This window comes from Mobula hypostoma, chromosome 7 (genome assembly GCF_963921235.1).
Source record: "Mobula hypostoma chromosome 7, sMobHyp1.1, whole genome shotgun sequence".
In the NCBI taxonomy this organism is placed as follows: domain Eukaryota; kingdom Metazoa; phylum Chordata; class Chondrichthyes; order Myliobatiformes; family Myliobatidae; genus Mobula; species Mobula hypostoma.
The window spans coordinates 41,536,947-41,556,946 of NC_086103.1; the positions used below are offsets into that span (position 1 = coordinate 41,536,947).

General features: G+C 38.7%; 1 protein-coding gene across 1 annotated transcript in view; it reads left to right on the forward strand.

Annotated features, from left to right (window-relative positions):
- The window catches only part of tgfbi (transforming growth factor, beta-induced), a 70,957-nt gene that overhangs the window by 26,021 nt on the left and 24,936 nt on the right, over nucleotides 1-20,000 (forward strand). Inside the window, exons 3-8 of the mRNA XM_063053319.1 lie at nucleotides 3,569-3,633; nucleotides 3,903-4,060; nucleotides 5,842-6,006; nucleotides 6,149-6,295; nucleotides 9,308-9,449; nucleotides 11,104-11,316. Coding sequence (XP_062909389.1) covers nucleotides 3,569-3,633; nucleotides 3,903-4,060; nucleotides 5,842-6,006; nucleotides 6,149-6,295; nucleotides 9,308-9,449; nucleotides 11,104-11,316 — 890 coding nt within the window. The remainder of the gene's footprint in view (nucleotides 1-3,568; nucleotides 3,634-3,902; nucleotides 4,061-5,841; nucleotides 6,007-6,148; nucleotides 6,296-9,307; nucleotides 9,450-11,103; nucleotides 11,317-20,000) is intronic.

A 20,000-nucleotide genomic window follows, 5' to 3' on the forward strand; every position in this document is an offset into this window, starting at 1 on the left:
ATCAGAGTTTTTCCTCTCCTAGGTGAGCTGCCAACCATGGCTGGCGAACCCAACTGCACATATTATCACTGATATATGTCATGAAATTTGTTGTTTTGTGGCATTAGTACAGTGCAAGACATAAATATTACTACAAGTTACAAAATTAAATATAGGGTAAAAGGGGAATAACTAGCATTCATGGACTCTTATTTTGAACATCACAAATTCTAGTTACTGAGAAAAAAACTAGGAAGAAAATTTCCGACACGTTGAAGGAGTGACTTGTGAGAAACAAGTGGCCTTATTATGCAATCAGTGTGCAGTAAGTGCATACAAGAAAATAGCAGTTACTGTGTTTAAGCATCAATTTTGCAATCTACATCTATAATAGAAAATGTAGTTACAATAAGCCTTCAATCATGTTGCTTTACTTAAGAAATTTAACATGATATGGACTGACAATCAAATTCAGTGTGATGGCTTGATAACCCTGCCAATTTATATTAATCATAATGTCCAGGAAATGATTGGTAACTTGTTACACTTGTTATTCTTGTACAAATTTGTATATTCCGGTATTTTTACTAAATGCATAAATTAAGTAAGCAAAGCATATGGTAAGTAGTCATAGTAAGTGCTATAATATTCATAGGGGAAGTAGTGATAGAGAAAGCGCTGATGCATTCTGTCCCATTAGTCCAAAGAGCAACCATTAAAATGTCTAGTCAGTGTGAATTGTTTACTTGTGTAAAGTACTGACAGGATCGCTGTTATATCAAAAAACTGTTTACTAAAAGTGAAGGTGCTATAAAGTGCTGTACTTGCTGTCTGACCTATTACCAGCCTAACCTGGAGTGGTACTTGGTTTCATCCCTTATCACATGTCTTTCTGTTGATTCTTATTTATTTCTAATTAGATCAATTTGGAACCACTTCGTTTGCAGGATTCATTTCTGGCATCTTCATTTTAAAAGGGAACCTACTAAATAACTTGGGAAGGGGCGGGAGGAGAAGGAAGGGCTGGGTTTGATCAGGATATCAATTCTATTTGAAATTTGTTTGGCAGAAGGTCATGTGGCACTCTGCCTGTTACTGCAAGGGAGATGCATTACATCCTTTCAATAGCACCAACTTTCAAAATTAAGTTTAAAAAAAAATACTTTGTGAATGAAAAGCCTTGGTCATCAATATGATTCAAAATCTCACCAGAAATAAATTGTGGATGTTGTACATCTGATGCTGTCATTTAGGTAAGTTGCACAACTGAGCAACAGGCCATGGGTAGAAGAAATACTACATCAAGAAGTCCATACCTCAACGTCAATTTGGAATTAATTTGTTCCGAGTGTGCAAACTGGGCTATCAGCACAGTAAAGTATTTTTTTCTTATTTGCAGTGCTGGTTATTTTACAGGTTGTGTAGTTAAGTTTTTCCCCCTCCCTGTATATGTGAAGATATCATGTTTGTTTACAGTATGACGAGAATGTAAAGGTGTTTAGAGTGGGGCACCCATCCAGCGCACTATGCTGATGTTCTGCCTTTTTAAAAAAACAATTTCCTACATTCCATTCCTAGTCGCTGGTGTTTCTATTTTAATTCCCTAGCTCCTTAAGTAAAGTCAAAGTCAAGTTTATTGTTGTATGCAAAAGCACATGTATGCACAGGTGCGGTGAAAAACTTGCTTCCAGCAGCACCACAGGAACGTGTCATCAGATAAGCAGTATATGCAAGAAAAAAAATATGGTACACACAAATATTCATATATTCTCAGTATCTTAAAAATGGCACTTTTTTCTTATTTCCCAGAATGGTGTCACATTAATTTCACATCAGGCATTTACTAACCACATATTCCACACGCCTCCCCACTGCCATCTCTCACCACCACCACCACCACCAGTATTCTTTCCTATTTCCTACTTGACCTGTGAATTTCTGTTTCACATTTTTCATGAATCATTTATCCTTGAAACACTGGTCTAGATTTTGTGGTTGTGATGACTGTGAAGTTATCAATAAGTGTTACCTGAAAGCAGTTTCAGGCTAGGTGCTGTTTAGTGTGGAAACCCTGTAGATACTACATACAAAATCCTACCACTACATAGAGTATTTATTGAATTGCTTACAAGAGGATTTTTTTGAAATTGGCAAAACTGCTATTACTTAACAATTTTTACATTATTTTAACTAGAGCTTTTCCATATTCCCTCTATATCTCAGAAATAAAAGGAGGCTGTTCGGTTAATTTTACAATCCCATTCTCCCACAAATTTTCCGTACATCAGAAGCTTAATGAGCAGTACCTGAACTTCCATTACATTGTAAGCCATAATTACCGCTGAACATCTCGTTGGCCCAGAATGTGCAATTGTGTGCTGAGTTTACTTCATTTAGAATTAATTTTTCAAAGTTCGATACTTAATAAAAATAGCTAAAGATTACTCCCCTCTTTTAAAAGAACACCACCTTATGAAATTGTCTCTTCTAATTTAATCCTATTTCTTTCTCCCTAAGCTTAATGCTTTTTTAGAATGTTTAGTAAGTTGGTTAAAATCTTGATTTTCTCTCAAAGAAAGTGAACGGTGCTAGAAATCGGAAATACTCTACAACTGACAGCAGAATCTAATTAACACCAGGCTGAGGGAAGCCAGCTTTATAAATATAGCCCTATCTTTTGCAATTTTTTTTCTTCTTCGAGTCAGTTGTGGGAACAATTATTTAATCCATGACTCCATAATCTGGTCCATCAACTTCTCTTTTCCCTCCTCAGATACTGTTTTCTCATTGAGCACTTTAATTTTTAGTGATGTAAGCTGAGTTTGACTAAGGTACCAATGGGAATCTGTTTTGAAATATTTGCTGAGAAATATGATCTAATTTTAACAATTTACCCAAAAGTCTGAGAATATAATGTGTAGCACATTATTCAGACAAAATTTAAAGGCATTTATTGAGGAGCATGGCCTTCTAATATAAAGCCAAGGCAAAAACTTAACCAAAATGGAAAGGTATAGAAAGCACTTCCAGGTTTTGCACCGAGTGGCAGCATTAAGTTTAGAGATACATAGTGAAAATCCACAACATACATCATCTTAGTTTATAATGAGACTGCATGTTCATGATCTATGTTGTATTTGCATATTTTGCATTTCTTCTGGGTGCTTCTAAAATCTTAACGTTAACTTCCTACATCCCAAGAATGACCACTATGAATTAGGGAAGGGTTGACAGGTATGTGAAAGATAATAAGTTACAGAAAAATAATGGAAGATTGGATTCTTCTGAGATCTGGATGACTTGATGGGCTAAACAACAACCTTCTAGGTGATAAGAAAATAAAAGGTGTATATACAGTAAGTGTTTATCTTGTATTCAGTATACTTTGTAGAGGACCACAGAAAATGGTTGAGAACTATATTGTTCTGCTAATGAAAGATCCTATATTAAAGAATTAATAAAATATGTTATTTGTCAATGTAGTAATTTTAACTTTTATTCAGGCATATCTTCAGCAAATGTTGCTAATGTTTACTCTACTGAAGCCAACTTTCTGTAATTAGAAACCCATGTTTGATTTGTTTTGCAGAATTATAAGCTATGAATGCTGTCCTGGATATTCCAAGGTGCAAGGTGAAAGAGGCTGCCCTGTAGGTAAGATATGATCAATATATTTTCTGTAGTTGTTTGCAATATTGTCAGGATTAGAAAATCAGTTTATCTTCACTCTGTAAAGGAACATCATACACCCGAGATTGGATGCTTTGGAAACTTTTATAGATTAGATATCTCCTAATTATCAATGCATACTTTATAGCTTTCCTGCAAACATATTTTTCATGTAGATTTTCAAGTTGTTTATGCAGCAATTATTATAACTATTGACATGTTCTGATGCCGTTTGTCCTTCCCTACTTTTGCAGCATTACCCGTTAACAATATTTACAATACACTGGGAAATGTTGGATCGAGTGACACTCAACTGTACTCTGAGCGTGCCAACCTCAGACCAGAGATCGAAGGACCTGGCTCCTTCACAATGTTTGCTCCCAGTAATGAAGCCTGGTCAGCTCTCTCTGCGGTAGGAATTCAATGTATTTTTTTCAGTTTACTTTTCTTTAAAAGTGAGACATAGACTGTCTTGCCTTGCACACCTTCGGAAAGCATTGTACTGCCAATATGGTCTCTTCTGTAAAGGAGTAAGTGATTGTAGATGAAATCATTATTGATGTCACTGGTTCGAGTTCATTGCTTAACATTTAAAGTCTAGCTCACAGAATTCAGAAATTACTTCTTTCAATAGGTAGGTAAAGAATAATGTATTTACACAGCTCACAGATATAACGTGGTATCTCCACTGAGAACAGATTTGATAGAGGTATACAAAATTATGAGTTATACAGATATGATAAATGCAAGCAGGCTTTTTCCACTGAGGTTGGGTGGGACCACGTCCAGAGATCATGGCTTAAAGGTGAAAGGTGAGAAGTTTAAGGGGAACATGTAGGGAAACTTCTTCACTCAGAGGGTTGTGAGAATGTGGAATGAGTTGCCAACACAAGTGGTCCATTCAGGGTTGATTTTAATTTTGAGAAGTTTGGATAGGTACATGGATAGTTGGGATTTGGAGGATTGTGGTCCCTGTGCAGGTCGTTGGGAGTAGGTAGATTAAATGTGTTTTGGGCATGGACTAGATGGGACGAAGGGCTATTTCTGTGCTGTACTTCTCTGACTCTGACTGTTGTCATTTGGTTATGACGCACCTAAAGCATACAGCAGACAGCCAATGAGGTCCTTTTGAAGTGCTATTTTTGAAATATGGTAAACATAGCAACTTCCACATAGCAGAATCTCACAAATGTTTCAATGTCTAATCTAATAGTTGGCACCATGTAACAGTGTAGTCCTCAGCTCTGTTTCAAAATCAGCCCAGACTATGTGCTCAAATCTCTGCAAAGGGTCTTGCATCCAGATCCCTCAAAGTCAAGAGCTGAACAACTATACCAGGACTGACACATTACTAACACATGAAAACTTAAGATGTACACTGTAAATCATTATATGATAAATGATCAATATTAATTGAAACATTTGGGAGCATCTTAAAATATGACCTAATACATCACATTTTCTCTTTATCTTCTAATTTTCTTTCCTAGTTCACCTCTTTTTCAGCTGGTGTTACAGTGCTCTATTACAAACATTATCCAAAATGTAATAGGGTTGATTTGGAACATGCATGAAATCAAGGGCATGGCTACAGCTCCATGATCCATGCAGCCGGATGCAATCAGTGGCATTTTAAAAGTGTCTGGCCACCAAATGCTAAAAGAATCTTTGTTTTTCATAGCTCGCTATTAATCTAGGTCCTACAGCAATTATAGGAACTATAACCGGGAGCCTTACTGTTCTTTGGTATTTGGAACATTTTAGCACGCACATTGAGTTAGTTCTTTGTTCCTACATAAGGTATTGCTTCCCAGTAGGCCTAGAAAAGTAATGCTGTCTCATGTGCCTTTTTGACACCACAAACCTCACAAGTTAAAATCTAGACTATTCTGAAATATTAGCTAAGACAGCAAATATTTCTTTACATGGAACACATAGCTACATTGACAGCCAAGGGCCAGTAGACAGTCATGATAAACAGGAAAATAATTATTATTTACATTTTAAAAAGGGATATGAGGCCAAAGGAAATATGTGCTATTTTACTTTGTCTCAAATGGGATCAGAAATGTATTTCTTTGTTTGTATGCCTTTGCTACTTACCAGAGACTACAAGAGAAAAAAACAAATCTTCTAGTAGATTGTTTCATGACTAAGTATTGTAATCTATTTGTCTTTTTATTTCAATTGTAGGAAATTATTGATGCCCTCGTAAGCAATGTCAATATTGAATTGCTCAATGCCCTGCATTACCATATGATTAACAAGCGCATTGTCACGGATGAGCTAAAGCATGGAGTGGCCTTGCCTTCAATGTACCAGGATCTAAATATATACGTACACCACTATTCCAACGGCGTAAGATTTATCCTTTCTACCTATTCCACAAATGCATTGTCTTTCACCTTCTAGTTAATGTCTTCCTTCTTGTCAATTCACTATTGCTGTTTTAAGCATCTTAGAGACTTGCCTAAATATTATATGCTTATATTCGATACAGATCGTTACCGTCAACTGTGCGCGGCTAATGAAGGCTGACCAGTTTGCGACCAATGGAGTTGTGCATGTTATTGACAGAGTCCTCATGGCTGTTACAAATTCGATTCAGGATATTCTTGAAATCGATGAGAACTTTCAGCAGCTTAGAGTATGTATAAAACTTCTGTTAAAATGCCAGTTTAAGGATAATATATGAATGTGATAAATGCTTATCTGCTTCTATTGTTAATTTTAGGATTCTGTTCTTGCAACTTCTCATTTTAGAGTTCAGTTTCACAACCAGTTTTTATATGTTGCTTGATGTTTATTTTGCCGCTATAGACAAAAAAAAACCTGGCTTTAACACCAGGCAACAATTATCTCCTTCCACTTGCTCAGTGATTCCAGATCTCTTGGGAGGTGCTGTGCTTCCACTATGATAAATGCAGGATAAAGCAAGGCATGGAATTTGATATTTAGGAATATTCCACCCCATTTTTTTCAGATTTGCTAGATTGAACTGGGTGAATGCCCAAAGAAGCTATATTAAGCTAAGAACCATACTATCATCTGAGCTGACTGTCTTATTGAGGTAGCAGGCAGGAAACTGAAGAATGCCCAGAAACAAAAGGTTGTCTTCCTATTTTCTAGGAATCATCAAATTTTCTTGCAGTAACCAACATACTCTATTTTTAACAGAACTTGATAGAGTGTACTTAGTTTCTATCTCAGAATAGTCAAATTGAAAGTGATCTAAAGGAAATTTTCAGCATAATTTGTAAATTTCTTGTGCGATCCCTGCCTAGAAATTGGATTAAATTCTGCCTGTTTCCTCTCGCACAAATCATCATGCCATTTTTTTTTCATATTTTTGCTAGCAAACACCTTTTTGGTAAAGTGGCACCACTGGGGAAGACGGCTCAGCTACTGTATATCCATGAGCTATTTACTTTGCCATATCTGACAATTACCCACTTAATCATGTAATTGTTGTTTCCTGACTGGTTGTATCACAGCCTGATGTGGAAACATTTATGCCCAAGAATGGAAAAGTCTACAAAAAATGGTGGATGCAGCCCAGTCCATCACAGGAATATCCCTCCCCATCACTGAGCACATCCATACTGAGAGATGCTGTGAGAAAGCAGCATCCATCATCAAGGACCCCCATCATCCAGGCCATGCTCTCTTCTTGCTGCTGCCATGGGGAAGGATGTACAGGGGCCTAGGGTCTCACATTACCAGGATCAGGAACAGTTATTACCTTCAACCATCAGGCTCTTGAACCAGTGTGGATAACTTCACTCACCCCAACAGTGAACTGACTCTACTATCTAGGGACTTGCTTTCAAGGATTCTATAACTCATGTTTTCAGTATTATTTATCAATTTGTTAGTGTTTTTTTTGTTTTTGCACAGTTTGTCTTTTGCACATTGGTTATTTGTCAGTCAATATTTGTGCATAGTTTTGCACAGATTCTATTGTATTTCTTTGTTCTACTGTGAATGCCTGCAAGAAAATAAATCTCAGGGTAGCATACGGTGACATAGTTTTGAGCTTTGAATTGTGCCCAATTCCCCAGCAAACTAAGTAAACCAGTGGTTTCGGTGTCAACCTTGACCTTCATTTATCTGTCACACAAAAAAAAGAACAAAATCCAGGTCAATCAACAAAAAGATGTTTATTAAAGGATACCCACTATGTCACCGATCTTGCACAGAGTAATGAACTTGAATTCCACTTCTCACTAGGTATGCAGTGTGGTCTGTCTCTTCTACGATGGATGGCAGCAATTTCATGTTATGATCCTTAGTGATGTGTGAGCACTCAGGACACAAGACTCAAGCAGGGCTGATGATGAAGTTGGCGGACTGGCCACTTTCTTGAGAGTGCTGTTTGTCCCTTCCCCAGTGTTTTCTCACACTTCCATGGCAACCTTTTCTGCAGCTGGTCTGTGACTACCCTGGAGAGAGCTTTTCTTCTGCAACTTAGCAGTCACGGTGGAGACTGCTCTTCATGCAGCTGTCTAGAATCATCTAGGAACCACCTTAACCCATGATTCTGGATAGAAGGCACCCTATTGATCTTAACTGTGTTTTTGTCCAAGTGTCTGATTCTACAGCTGACACCTGCATGTCAATTTTAAACCCTGCACACTGACAATGCACCAAAAAAGGATAAAAATATATTTGTTAGGTTATCATGCCAAAGTGAATTAAAATCATTGTTATTGGATAAGTACTAGCATGGATTGCGGACCGCAAATATTTGAAACTCACTCTGGCACTCCATATCAAATTCATTTGAATTTCCATTCATAAGAATTCTTTTCCTAGTAATAAATCAATTTGCATCAGTCTGTAGAATAGTAAAGTTAGAGATTTGCACTTTCAAAATTTACATTGGAATGTGAGTTTCATCTAAACTGAGGACCACTTTAATATTATGATGTTGCTTTTTAATCTGTCCCAGCTCTTCTACACAGATTTGGATAATGTGCCAGTACTTGCAAGGAGCAAGGAAACATTTCAATTCCTCTGATAATAAAAGGAGAAGTGGTTGAAGCCATTCATCCAAAACAAATAATTGTGTAAGGTTGTCAACCATTGGTTAATACAAACTGATATTATGTTGGGATATTCATACAAGTGTTATTTTGTTAATCACACCACACACAAATACTGGAGGAACTCAACAACTCCAGCAGCATCTATGAAGGGAAATAAGCAGTTGACATTTCAGGCTGAGGACCATCATCAGAAACCAAAACATCAACTGTTCATTTTCCTCCATAGATGCTGCTTGACTTGCTGAGTTCCTTCAGCATTTCATATGTGTTGTTGAAGATTTCCGGCATTTGCAGAATCTCATATGTCTACTGTTAATGATTGTTCAATTAAATATTATTTAAATCATTTAAAAATAAATTCAATAAACACACTTTGCTGCTGGGAATGTTTAAATGTTTGGACTACATATCAGAAAGGAAACTATAAAGGCCCTTTTGACAATTTACTGTGATTGAGATCCACACCAGCAAATTGCATTTCTTAAATGCAGTGACTCAGAAGAAACATATTAAGTCTTTAATAATTTTGTGAATTTGAGTTCCAGGATGATTATTTTTCTCTGCATTGTGATTTCTGATCTGTGTTTCTTCTGCCTGTCTGCGTGCTCTAGGCTGCAATAGCTGCCGCAGGTCTTGAGACTATGCTCAGCAGCAAAGGCGAGTATACCCTCTTTGCTCCCACTGATGAAGCATTCAGGAAAGTACCGCCTGCTACTCTGAACAGGATTTTAGGAGATCCAGAGGCATTGAAATGTAAGCTAACATTTAACAATGTTTCAGTGTTAATACAATCCAATAAGAATCTAAGATTCAGCTAAAATGATTTTCACAACACTTTTCCAGACTATTCATTTCATCAGGTCTACAATAACCTCCTGCTGTCTTTCTTCGTTGTATTCCTTTTCACCAATGTATTTTCTAGCTCAGCCTTAAGTGCTGTTAATCACCTGAAACCTTATTTATGGTGGTGAATTGCTCATTTCTACCTCTCTCTGAGAAAAACACTTCCCTTGTATTTCAACTGGATTTCTATTCCATACTTGAGAAGCCTGGTTCTGGCTTCCTTAGAGTGCAGAATTACTTTTGTTACTTTATCAAACCCTTTAATATTCTTATACGCTGGGTGACCTAACAGAATTTTAAGGATATTTTTAATACTCTTAAAATTCCATTAGATCACCCAGCAGTTACTCTATGGTAAAATCTCTCAGCCTGTTCTATCTTTCCTGATAACCATCTATTCATTTCTGATATTGTTCTAGCAAATATTTTTCTGTGTAATATGGAGACCATAATTGTTCACAGAACTCTGAATGTGATCTAATCATTTATTACAACTTCCGTACCTTTATTTCTCTTCATTCTAGAAATGAGCTGCAGTGCCAGTTTCACCCTTATTTGCTAGCATCACTGGTTCAACTGATTTCAGTGCCTGCATCTGCAACTTCTACTCTTCAACTCCCCTTTTTGCCATTTTTCATGTAGTATATTATATCTGTATTCTTGTAAATACAATATAGCCACTTAACTTATTATATTCTTTTCATTCTGCAAGCTTTTACAAACGTTGAACGTACTTGATTCCAAAATCCAAACCGATCCAAGTATTTGTGTAAATTATGAATGAAAATAGATGACGTGAATTTCACCATTTACAAATATGAGCAACAGCTTTAACACTTACTGCCTGTTTAGTTTTGTAACCAATTTGCTATCCATTCTATTGCTGGTTTCTTGACAGAGTACAGGCTGTCTTTAATTGAATAGGCTTAATAAGTAAGACAATAATGTTTGCACTTTGCATTTTGACTCCATTGAAATTGGAGTGAGCCATGCATATATTCCAAAAAATTACATTAGTGCTAATAAAAGGGACAGATCTTTAGCCTCCTCACCATAATTTTCTGGCCTTACTCTTAACTCTATTTATTTTGTTGGTCACGAGTTTATTATATAACAAATATAATATAACGTACAGGTCTGAAAGTAGTTGTTACAAATTCTCTGCCGTTTTTGAGCTATCTGGATGAGAGAGATTTGTAAACTGTGAACAATTATGTTGATCAGACAGAAGTTTGGGATCAGGGCCTAGTTCAGATCAGCCATGATCATACTGAATGATGGAGTAGGCTTGAAGGTCCAGATAGCTCGTTCCTGTTTGGGTTTTCGGGTTTTTAATGCTCGAGTATTTTTAATCACAATTTCATCGGTATATTTACCAGAGAGCTTTATTGGATGAGAGTTAGCAATGCACCACTCCCTCAATATTGCATTGAAGATAAACATTGATGATATATCAGTGGAGCACTTATGTGTTTATTTTAACTGAGTTATAATATATTAATTGAAGATATGACATTTCATTAACGTAAAGGCTGAAAATCATGTATTTGTGTTATTTCCACAGCTCTGCTAAATTACCATATTTTGAGAAAAGTGCAATGTGCAGAAGCCATCATCTCAGGCACACCCATGGAAACCTTAGAGGGCTCATCACTGGAGGTGGGCTGCAGTGCTGATAGTCTTACACTCAATGGCGAGACCATCATCACTGACAAGGACATGCTAGCAACAAATGGGGTCATTCATATGATTGATGAGCTTCTGATTCCTGATTCTGGTAAGCCAAAGTGCACAGTGTTATTGTTGTCTGTTATTATTATTGCATATTGATGAGCTAATGTAACATGTGTAAATAGAAATAATTGAAAATATAATTCTTAAAATATTTTACTAAATATTATAAAACTATATAATTTCAATAATCCCTAACATTAATTTCACTTTATTTTATAGTACAAGTAAGGAATAATGTTAGATGATTATTGATAATGGAAATATTACCAAATATTTTTGTACTAAGAAAACCAGATGATTATTTTCTTAAGGTTCTAACCAAGCTCATCATGTTCTTCGATCTCCATTTCCTAAATAACACAACAAGTTCCTGAAAAAGGAATAAAAAAGAAAATGTCATTGCAATTTAGGGAAAACAAACTCTGGCAACTGCCATTACAACTGTACCTCAAAGGAGATCAAACAAGTCTTAGGATATCACATTAATTCATAATATCGATGCCTTCTGCTTTACCATTCCTTTGGAACCAAGGATACCTAATTTCATCTCCTATTCTGAGGAATGGAAGATAACTCGCTGTTGGAATTATTTTAATGTGGTGTTGTCGTTGCTCGGCAGCTTCCAACAGTCTTTACGGAGGCAAGGACATCTAAGTAGACTGCAGGCAAGGGTCTGCTGCATAGATTTAACAGAGACACATACACACGCACGCACACACATACACACACAAAAGTACCATACAAACAGTCCTTCTCTCCCCCATCTATTTTGACACAAATATGATTCTCATTCTGGATGTTTAACCTGTATCCATTTTCACTGTATGTAGTATTCGAAAAATTGTTTGCTCTCTAATCAATGAAAAGAACTTATCAAGGCTGTATCCATTCTAGTATAAACTATATTCAAGTCTTCCAAGCATGTCCAGTTTAAATAACTTAATAAAGTCAAAAGAAATCTCATGCCCTCATTTTTAAAAGGACTCAAACTTGTGTTTGACTGTCGGACGTACAACTTTAAACGATATCGATGATATTTGATGAAGATAACAATGAGAACTATTGCAACAAAGCATAAAACACATTAATAAAATTACAGAATATGTATGTTACTGACAGATTAATTTAAAATAGCATGTGATGCATTTCAACAAGTGTTTAGGAAGGCCAAATGGGTTGATGAAGGTGGGGGGGGGGGTGGAAATCGGAAAACAATAATCATACAGATATTTGATGGAAAGACAACTTTCTACCAATTCTGTCCCAATTAAAATTGAAGATTTGCATCAGAAGTAAAAGAAGGGTGGCATAATATAGTGTCACAATGGCTCCCTGGAATTATTGTAAAACTACAATAATGATTTCACTTCATTTTACTAAAATTATATTTTTGAAGGTAAGCTGCCTCAATGACTATCACACAGTGGCATTCACATTTATTTTGATGAAGTGCTTTGAGAGGTTGGTCATGGCCAGAATCAACTCCTACCTAAGCAAGGAACTGGACCTACTGCAATTTGCCTATCACCACAATAGGTCTATAGCAATACAATCTCACTGGCTTTCCACTTGGCCTTGGATCACCTAGACAATAGCAGTACCTGGATTAGGCTGCTGATTATTGCTTGCAGCTCAGCGTTCAACACAATTAAGCCCTGAGTTATAATTAACAAGTCCAAAACCTAGGCCTCTGTATCTCCCTCTCCAAATGGATCCTTGACTTCCTCAATGGGAGACCATAGTCAGTGAAGATTGGAAATAATATCTCCTTCACTCACATAGACTACACTGGCGTACCTCAAAGATGCATGCTTAGCCCACTGCTTCACTCTACACCCACAAAAGCGTAGCTAGGCACAGCTCAAACACCATTTATAAATTTGCTGATGACAGAACTACTGTTGGCAGAATTTCAGATGGTGACAAGGAGGCGTACAGGAGGGAGATAGATTAGACGTTGAGTGGTGTCGCAACAACCTTGCACTCAACATCATTAAAACCAATAAATTTATTGCGGACCTCAAGAAGGGGAAATTGAGGGAACACACACCAGTCCTCATGGAGGGATCAGCAGTGGAAATGATGAACAGTTTCAAGCTCTTGGGTGTCAACATTTCTGAAGATCTATCCTGGCCCCAACATATTGAAAGAATTACAAAGAAGCCCAACAGCAACTAGGTTACATTAGAAGTTTGAGGGGACTTGATGTTGTCACCATGAACTCTCACATTTTTCTCAAGATGTATGTGGAGAGCATTCTAACTGGTTGCATCACCATCAAGCATGGAGGGATCATTGCACATGATCAGAAAAAGCTGCAGAAGGTTGTAAGTTCAACCAGCTCCATCATGGGCTCCCCAGCATTGAAGATACAAAAGGCAATGACTCAAAAAGGCAGTATCCATTATTAAGGACCCTCATCACACCGGACATGCCCTTTTCTCATTGCTACCATCAAGGAGGAGGTACAGGAGCCAGAAGACACACCCTCTGTTTCAGGAACAGCTTTTTCCCCTCCACAGTCTTATGAATGGACAATGAGCACATGACTACTACCTCAGTATTTTTCCCTCTCTTTTAGCACTACTTATTTAATTTAATTTTCTTTTTTTTATATATATACTTCTGTAGTTTAAAGTTGTTAGTATTATGCTCTGCTGTTGAAAAACAGCAAATTTCACAGCATATATCAGTAATATTAAACCTGATTCTGATTCTGATGCTGAAACTTAAAATGAAAATAGGTTTGGAAGATGAGAACCTTGGTAATTCAGTTTTCAGACCGGCATAGACATGTGGGAAGCATTGGCAGTAGTTGTCAGATTTTCTGAAATCCAGTCCGCTTCTAAATTTCTATAGCCTTTTCTTTGCTCAGCACAATGGAATATACTTGGTGCAGATTCTGCATTTATCTACATTATCTCTTATAAATGACATGTACTGGATGTGGACACTGTTGACTCAATTCTCTATATTTTGTATTATCTTAAACCTTGCATCATTTTGTCTGATCCCTTCAACTTAGAGAAAAACATTCAGAGAAATGACAATTGTGTGATGTTCAGTAATTTATCTCCATCCTGAATCAGTTTTTCTGTTTTATCAGTCCATTTTTGGCCCGAAACGTCGACTGTACTTTTTTTCCATAGATACTCTCTGGCCTGCAGAGTTCCTCCAGCATTTTGTGTGTGTTGCTCGGATTTCCAGCATCTGCAGATTTTCTCTTGTTCGTGATTTCTTACTAGTAGTTGGTGATCAGCTGGCTGTTGTAACAAATGGCAATGTGGCTTGTTAATTTTTGTATTTCACTGTTATAAATGTCACTGACTTATCTTTTCTCTAGTATAAGTTCTCAGTTGGATATCTGCAGTCTTCAATTTAGTATCTTTGAAATTCCATTCAAACTGATTTTATGGAATGACTGAATCAGCTGAGGGGTACCAATTCCACTTAAGTGAATTTGCTAATACGAGGAATTCTGCAGATGCTGGAAATTCAAGCAACACACATCAAAGTTGCTGGTGAACGCAGCAGGCCAGGCAGCATCTCTAAGAAGAGGTACAGTCGATGTTTCGGGCTGAGACCCTTCGTCAGGACTAACTGAAGGAAGAGCTGGTAAGAGATTTGAAAGTGGGAGGGGGAGGGGGAGATCCAAAATGATAGGAGAAGACAGGAGGGGGAGGGATGGAGCCAAGAGCTGGACAGGTGATTGGCAAAAGGGATATGAGAGGATCATGGGACCGGAGGCCCAGAGAGAAAGAAAAGGGGGAGGGGGGGAAACCCAGAGGATGGGCAAGGGGTATAGTGAGAGAAAAAGGAGAGAGAAAGAAAGAATGTGTGTATATAAATAAGTAACGGATGGGGTACGAGGGGGAGGTGGGGCATTAGCGGAAGTTTGAGAAGTCAATGTTCATGTCATCAGGTTGGAGGCTACCCAGATGGAGTATAAGATGTTGTTCCTCCAACCTGAGTGTGGCTTCATCTTTACAGTAGAGGAGCCCGTGGATAGACATATCAGAATGGGAATGGGACATGGAATTAAAATGTGTGGCCACTGGGAGATCCTGCTTTCTCTGGCGGACAGAGCGTAGGTGTTCAGCGAAACGATCTCTCAGTCTGCGTCGGGTCTTATAAAAGGCCACATTGGGAGCACCGGACGCAGTATATCACCCCAGCCGACTCACAGGTGAAGTGTCGCCTCACCTGGAAGGACTGTCTGGGGCCCTGAATGGTGGTAAGGGAGGAAGTGTAAGGGCATGTGTAGCACTTGTTCCACTTACAAGGATAAGTGCCAGGAGGGAGATCAGTGGGGAGGGATGGGGGGACAAATGGACAAGGGAGTCGCGTAGGGAGCGATCCCTGCGGAAAGCAGAGAGAGCGGGGGAGGGAATGATGTCCTTAGTGGTGGGATCCTGTTGGAGGTGCCAGAGGTTTCGGAGAATAATATGTTGGACCCGGAGACTGGTGGGGTGGTAGGTGAGGACAAGGGGAACCCTATTCCTAGTGGGGTGGCGGGAGGATGGACTGAGAGCAGATGTGCGTGAAATGGGGGAGATTCGTTTAAGAGCAGAGTTGATGGTGGAGGAAGGGAAGCCCCTTTTAAAAAAGGAGGACATCTCCCTCGTCCTGGAATGAAAAGCCTCATCCTGAGAGCAGATGTGGCCGAGACGGAGGAATTGCGGGAAGGGGATGGCATTTTTGCAAGAGACAGGGTGAGAAGAGGAATAGTCCAGATAGCTGTGAAAGTCAGTATGCTTATAGTAGACATCAGTAGATAAGCTGTCTCCAGAGATAGAGACAGAAAGATCTAGAAAGGGGAGGGAGGTGTTGGAAATGGACCAGGTAAACTTGAGGGCAGGGTGAAAGTTGGAGGCAAAGTTAATGAAGTCAACGAGCTCAGCATGCGTGCAGGAAGCAGAGCCAATGCTGTCGTCGATGTAGCGAAGGAAAAGTGGGGGACAGATACCAGAATAGCTTTGGAACATAGATTGTTCCACAAAGCCAACAAAAAGGCAGGCATAGCTGGGACCCATACGGGTGCCCATAGCTACACCTTTAGTTTGGAGGAAGTGGGAGGAGCCAAAGGAGAAATTATTAAGAGTAAGGACTAATTCCGCTAGACGGAGCAGAGTGGTGGTAGAGGGGAACTGGTTATGTCTGGAATCCAAAAAGAAGCGGAGAGCTTTGAGACCTTCCTGATGGGTGATGGAAGTATATAGGGACTGGACATCCATGGTGAAAAATCATGAAACTTAAAATCATCGAAAAGTTTAAGAGCGTGAGAAGTGTCACGAACATAGGTCAGAAGGGATTGAACAAGGGGGGATAAAACCGTGTCGAGGTATGCAGAAATGAGTTTGGTGGGGCAGGAGCAAGCTGAGACAATAGGTCGGCCAGGACAGGCAGGTTTGTGGATCTTGGGTAGGAGGTAGAAACGGGAAGTGCAGGGTGTGGGAACTATAAGGATGGTAGCAGTGGATGGGAGATCCCCTGAGCGGATAAATTCAGTGATGGTGTGGGAGACAATGGCCTGCTGCTCCTTAGTGGGGTCACGATTGAGGGGTAATTAAGAGGAGGTATCCGCGAGTTGTCGCTGTGCCTCGGCAAGATAGAGGTCAGTATGCCAGACTACAACAGCAGGCCCCTTATCGGCGGCTTTTATAGTAAGGCTAGGATTAGTGCGGAGGGATTGGAGAGCAGAGCATTCGGAAGGAGTAAGGTTGGAATGGGAACAAGGTGCGGTGAAGTCGAGACAGTTGATGTCCTGTTGGCAGTTAGCAATACAGAGATCCAGAGCTGGCAGAAGTCCAGAGCGGGGTGTCCATGAAGAGGAGGAGGGTTCTGCGTCTGGTGCTCCCGATGTGGCCTTCTATATATTGGTAAGACCCGATGCAGACTGGGAGATCATTTCGCGGAACACCTACGCTCTGTCTGCCAGAGAATGCAGGATCTCCCAGTGGCCACACACTTTAATTCTACATCCCATTCCCATTCTGATATGTTTATCCATGGCCTCCTCTACTGTAAAGATGAACCCACACTGAGGTTGGAGGAACAACACCTTATATTCTGTTTGGGTAGCCTCCAACCTGATGGCATGAACATTGACTTCTCAAACTTCTGCTAATGCACCCCACCCCCTGTACCCCATCCGTTATTTATTTATTTATATACACACATTCTTTCTCTCTCTCTCTGTCTGTCTCTCTCTCTCCTTTTTCTCCCTCTGTCCCTCTCACTATACCCCTTGCCCATCCTCTGGGTTTTCCCACCCCTCCCCCTTTTCCTTCTCCCTGGGCCTCCTGTCCCATGATCCTCTCATACCCCTTTTGCCAATCACCTGTCCAGCTCTTGGCTCCATCCCTCCCCCTCCTGTCTTCTCCTATCATTTTGGATCTCCCTCTCCCCCTCCCACTTTCAAATCTCTTACTAGCTCTTCCTTCAGTTGGTCCTGACGAAGGGTCTCGGCCCGAAACGTCGACTGTACCTCTTTCTGGAGCTGCTGCCTGGCCTGCTGCGTTCACTAGCAACTTTGATGTGTGTTGCTAGTGAATTTGCTGTTCACTTCTGGTGCAAGCCACATTGCTTGTCATATGATTAGTTTCACATTGTAAATCTCAAGGCTACTTAGTCCTGTATCACTCTCACCATTATCAAATTTTTCATCAACAGCATCTGGATAAGTGCTCTTTTGAAACTGTAACTTGACTTTGTATCTTTTTCTCTTCCCTGTGCAGTCCATTTATTTTTGCCTGCCTGACATGCTCTTTCTATGTGTCCTACTTCATTGCATTTCCTACAAGTTTTGCCTTTAATCCTGCACTGGCCTGGTGTATGTGAGCTCTTGCCAGAACAGTAACACAATTTGTTCAGCTAGGCTGGTCTCTATTTTGATGTTGCAATTTTGTTCACACTCACTTTAATTTCTGATTGCAACTCAATTGTGTCTCTGTCTGTAGTTTCTAATGCTACAGCAATTTTAACTGCTGCTTTAAATGTGAGTTGTGTTGAGTTGTGATAGGAGCTATTTTTTTAATGCTTTCTTGTAAGATTCCACAAACTAAACGATTGCTCAGTGCATTATTAAGCCCATCGCTGAACTGACAATGCTCAGACAATCTCTCAATTCAGCCACAAAAGGTGGAATGGACTCCCACTTCTTTTGATCCCACTTATGAAATTTGAAGTATTCAGCAATCAACAATGGATTCATTTCTAAACATTCTTGCATTACTTTCCCAATATCAGCAAAACACATTTCAGCTGGTTTGGTGGAAGCAATATTCACCCCAGCAATATTCAGCAAAACTGGCACTAGTTTCTCTCCGGCTATTCCATTTGCTTTAAAACACTACTCAATCTGCTGAGTATACATCAGCCAGTCATCCACTGTGCAGCTGAATACATCTATCTTTCTGATGTAGCCAGCCATTTCTGCTCTTTTTTAAATTGTATTTATAATTATTATCACCCAGTACTCACTGTTTACGGACCTGTGAATTCGTCTATTTCCTGCCTTTTTGTTTTGAACTCAAATCTTCTCTCTGTGCTTTTTTAAAACTTGAACATCCTGTTGCACTTAAAAAAAAACTCAAATTTCTCGCAGCACTTCAACAGATATGTAGTCATCTCATGTTTGTTTAAAATTTATTGTTGCCACTGTTATGTTTTGTAACTCCAAAACATAAAGCTAATTGAAAGAGAAGCATAGAGCCAGGATTTGCATGTGTACTTCATTTTTACTTTAAGCGAGGCATAGATATATGTCGTTGTGGCATGATAATGTATGTCATTCACATACTTATGACATGTAACAAATTACTTAAATGAACAAGAAATGCTTAACCATACAATATATTTACAATATTACTCAAATATTACTGAAGTATTAAATACACAAATAGTCATTAGAAATAATATTCTGGCTATTAAAATCTTACCAATATTTTGTGCAAATTTGTTTTCAAATGCATTACTTTAAATGTCCCAACAGAGTAAATTCTTAAAAAGAAATTCAAAAAAGTTAGCAAAATTTGTCAAAACTTTCAGCCTTTTTAAATTTTTTTATACCTCTTGTTCTGGTGAGTTATGTTCAGGACTAGAAATCCATGCATAATCCTAGATATAATGCAAAAGACCTGCAGTATGAAGGACAGTTAACAACTTCTGTGATGCGATTGCAAAAGGAAACCTATATAAATGCTCTGGCCACTTTTTACGTATAGATTAACTGATTAAATATCAAAACCCACAATCATGGAACGCTAGCATCTAACTGGCTCAGAAAACCCCTGCCAAGAAATGCAATTTTGAAATCCTGTCCAAGTAAATTTAAAAAAGAATCAGATGGCACTGTATAGTGAAGACCTGTAAAGATTCCCCCTGTGTAAAGACTGCTGAACAAAAGCTCTGCTATGTGTTCCTTCATAAATCAAACCTGAACATCTATGTATGTTTAATTTAAACAGATCACATTAACAAGTATCAAGTTTCTCTGAAAGTCTTACAGTACAACCAAAATTAATTCATAGGGTTATGACATTCTAAAAATAAATGTTCTATAAGGATCATTTGGCAGTTTGCTTCAATATTTGACTTTAAGATTCTGAAGTGAAGTTCTTTGGAATTAAGTCATTTCAAGATGATCGACCATTTTCAACTACACGAGATTCTCTTCATGAAGCACTGAAGTACCAAGCATCAGCTTTCTACTGCTTTTCACAATGG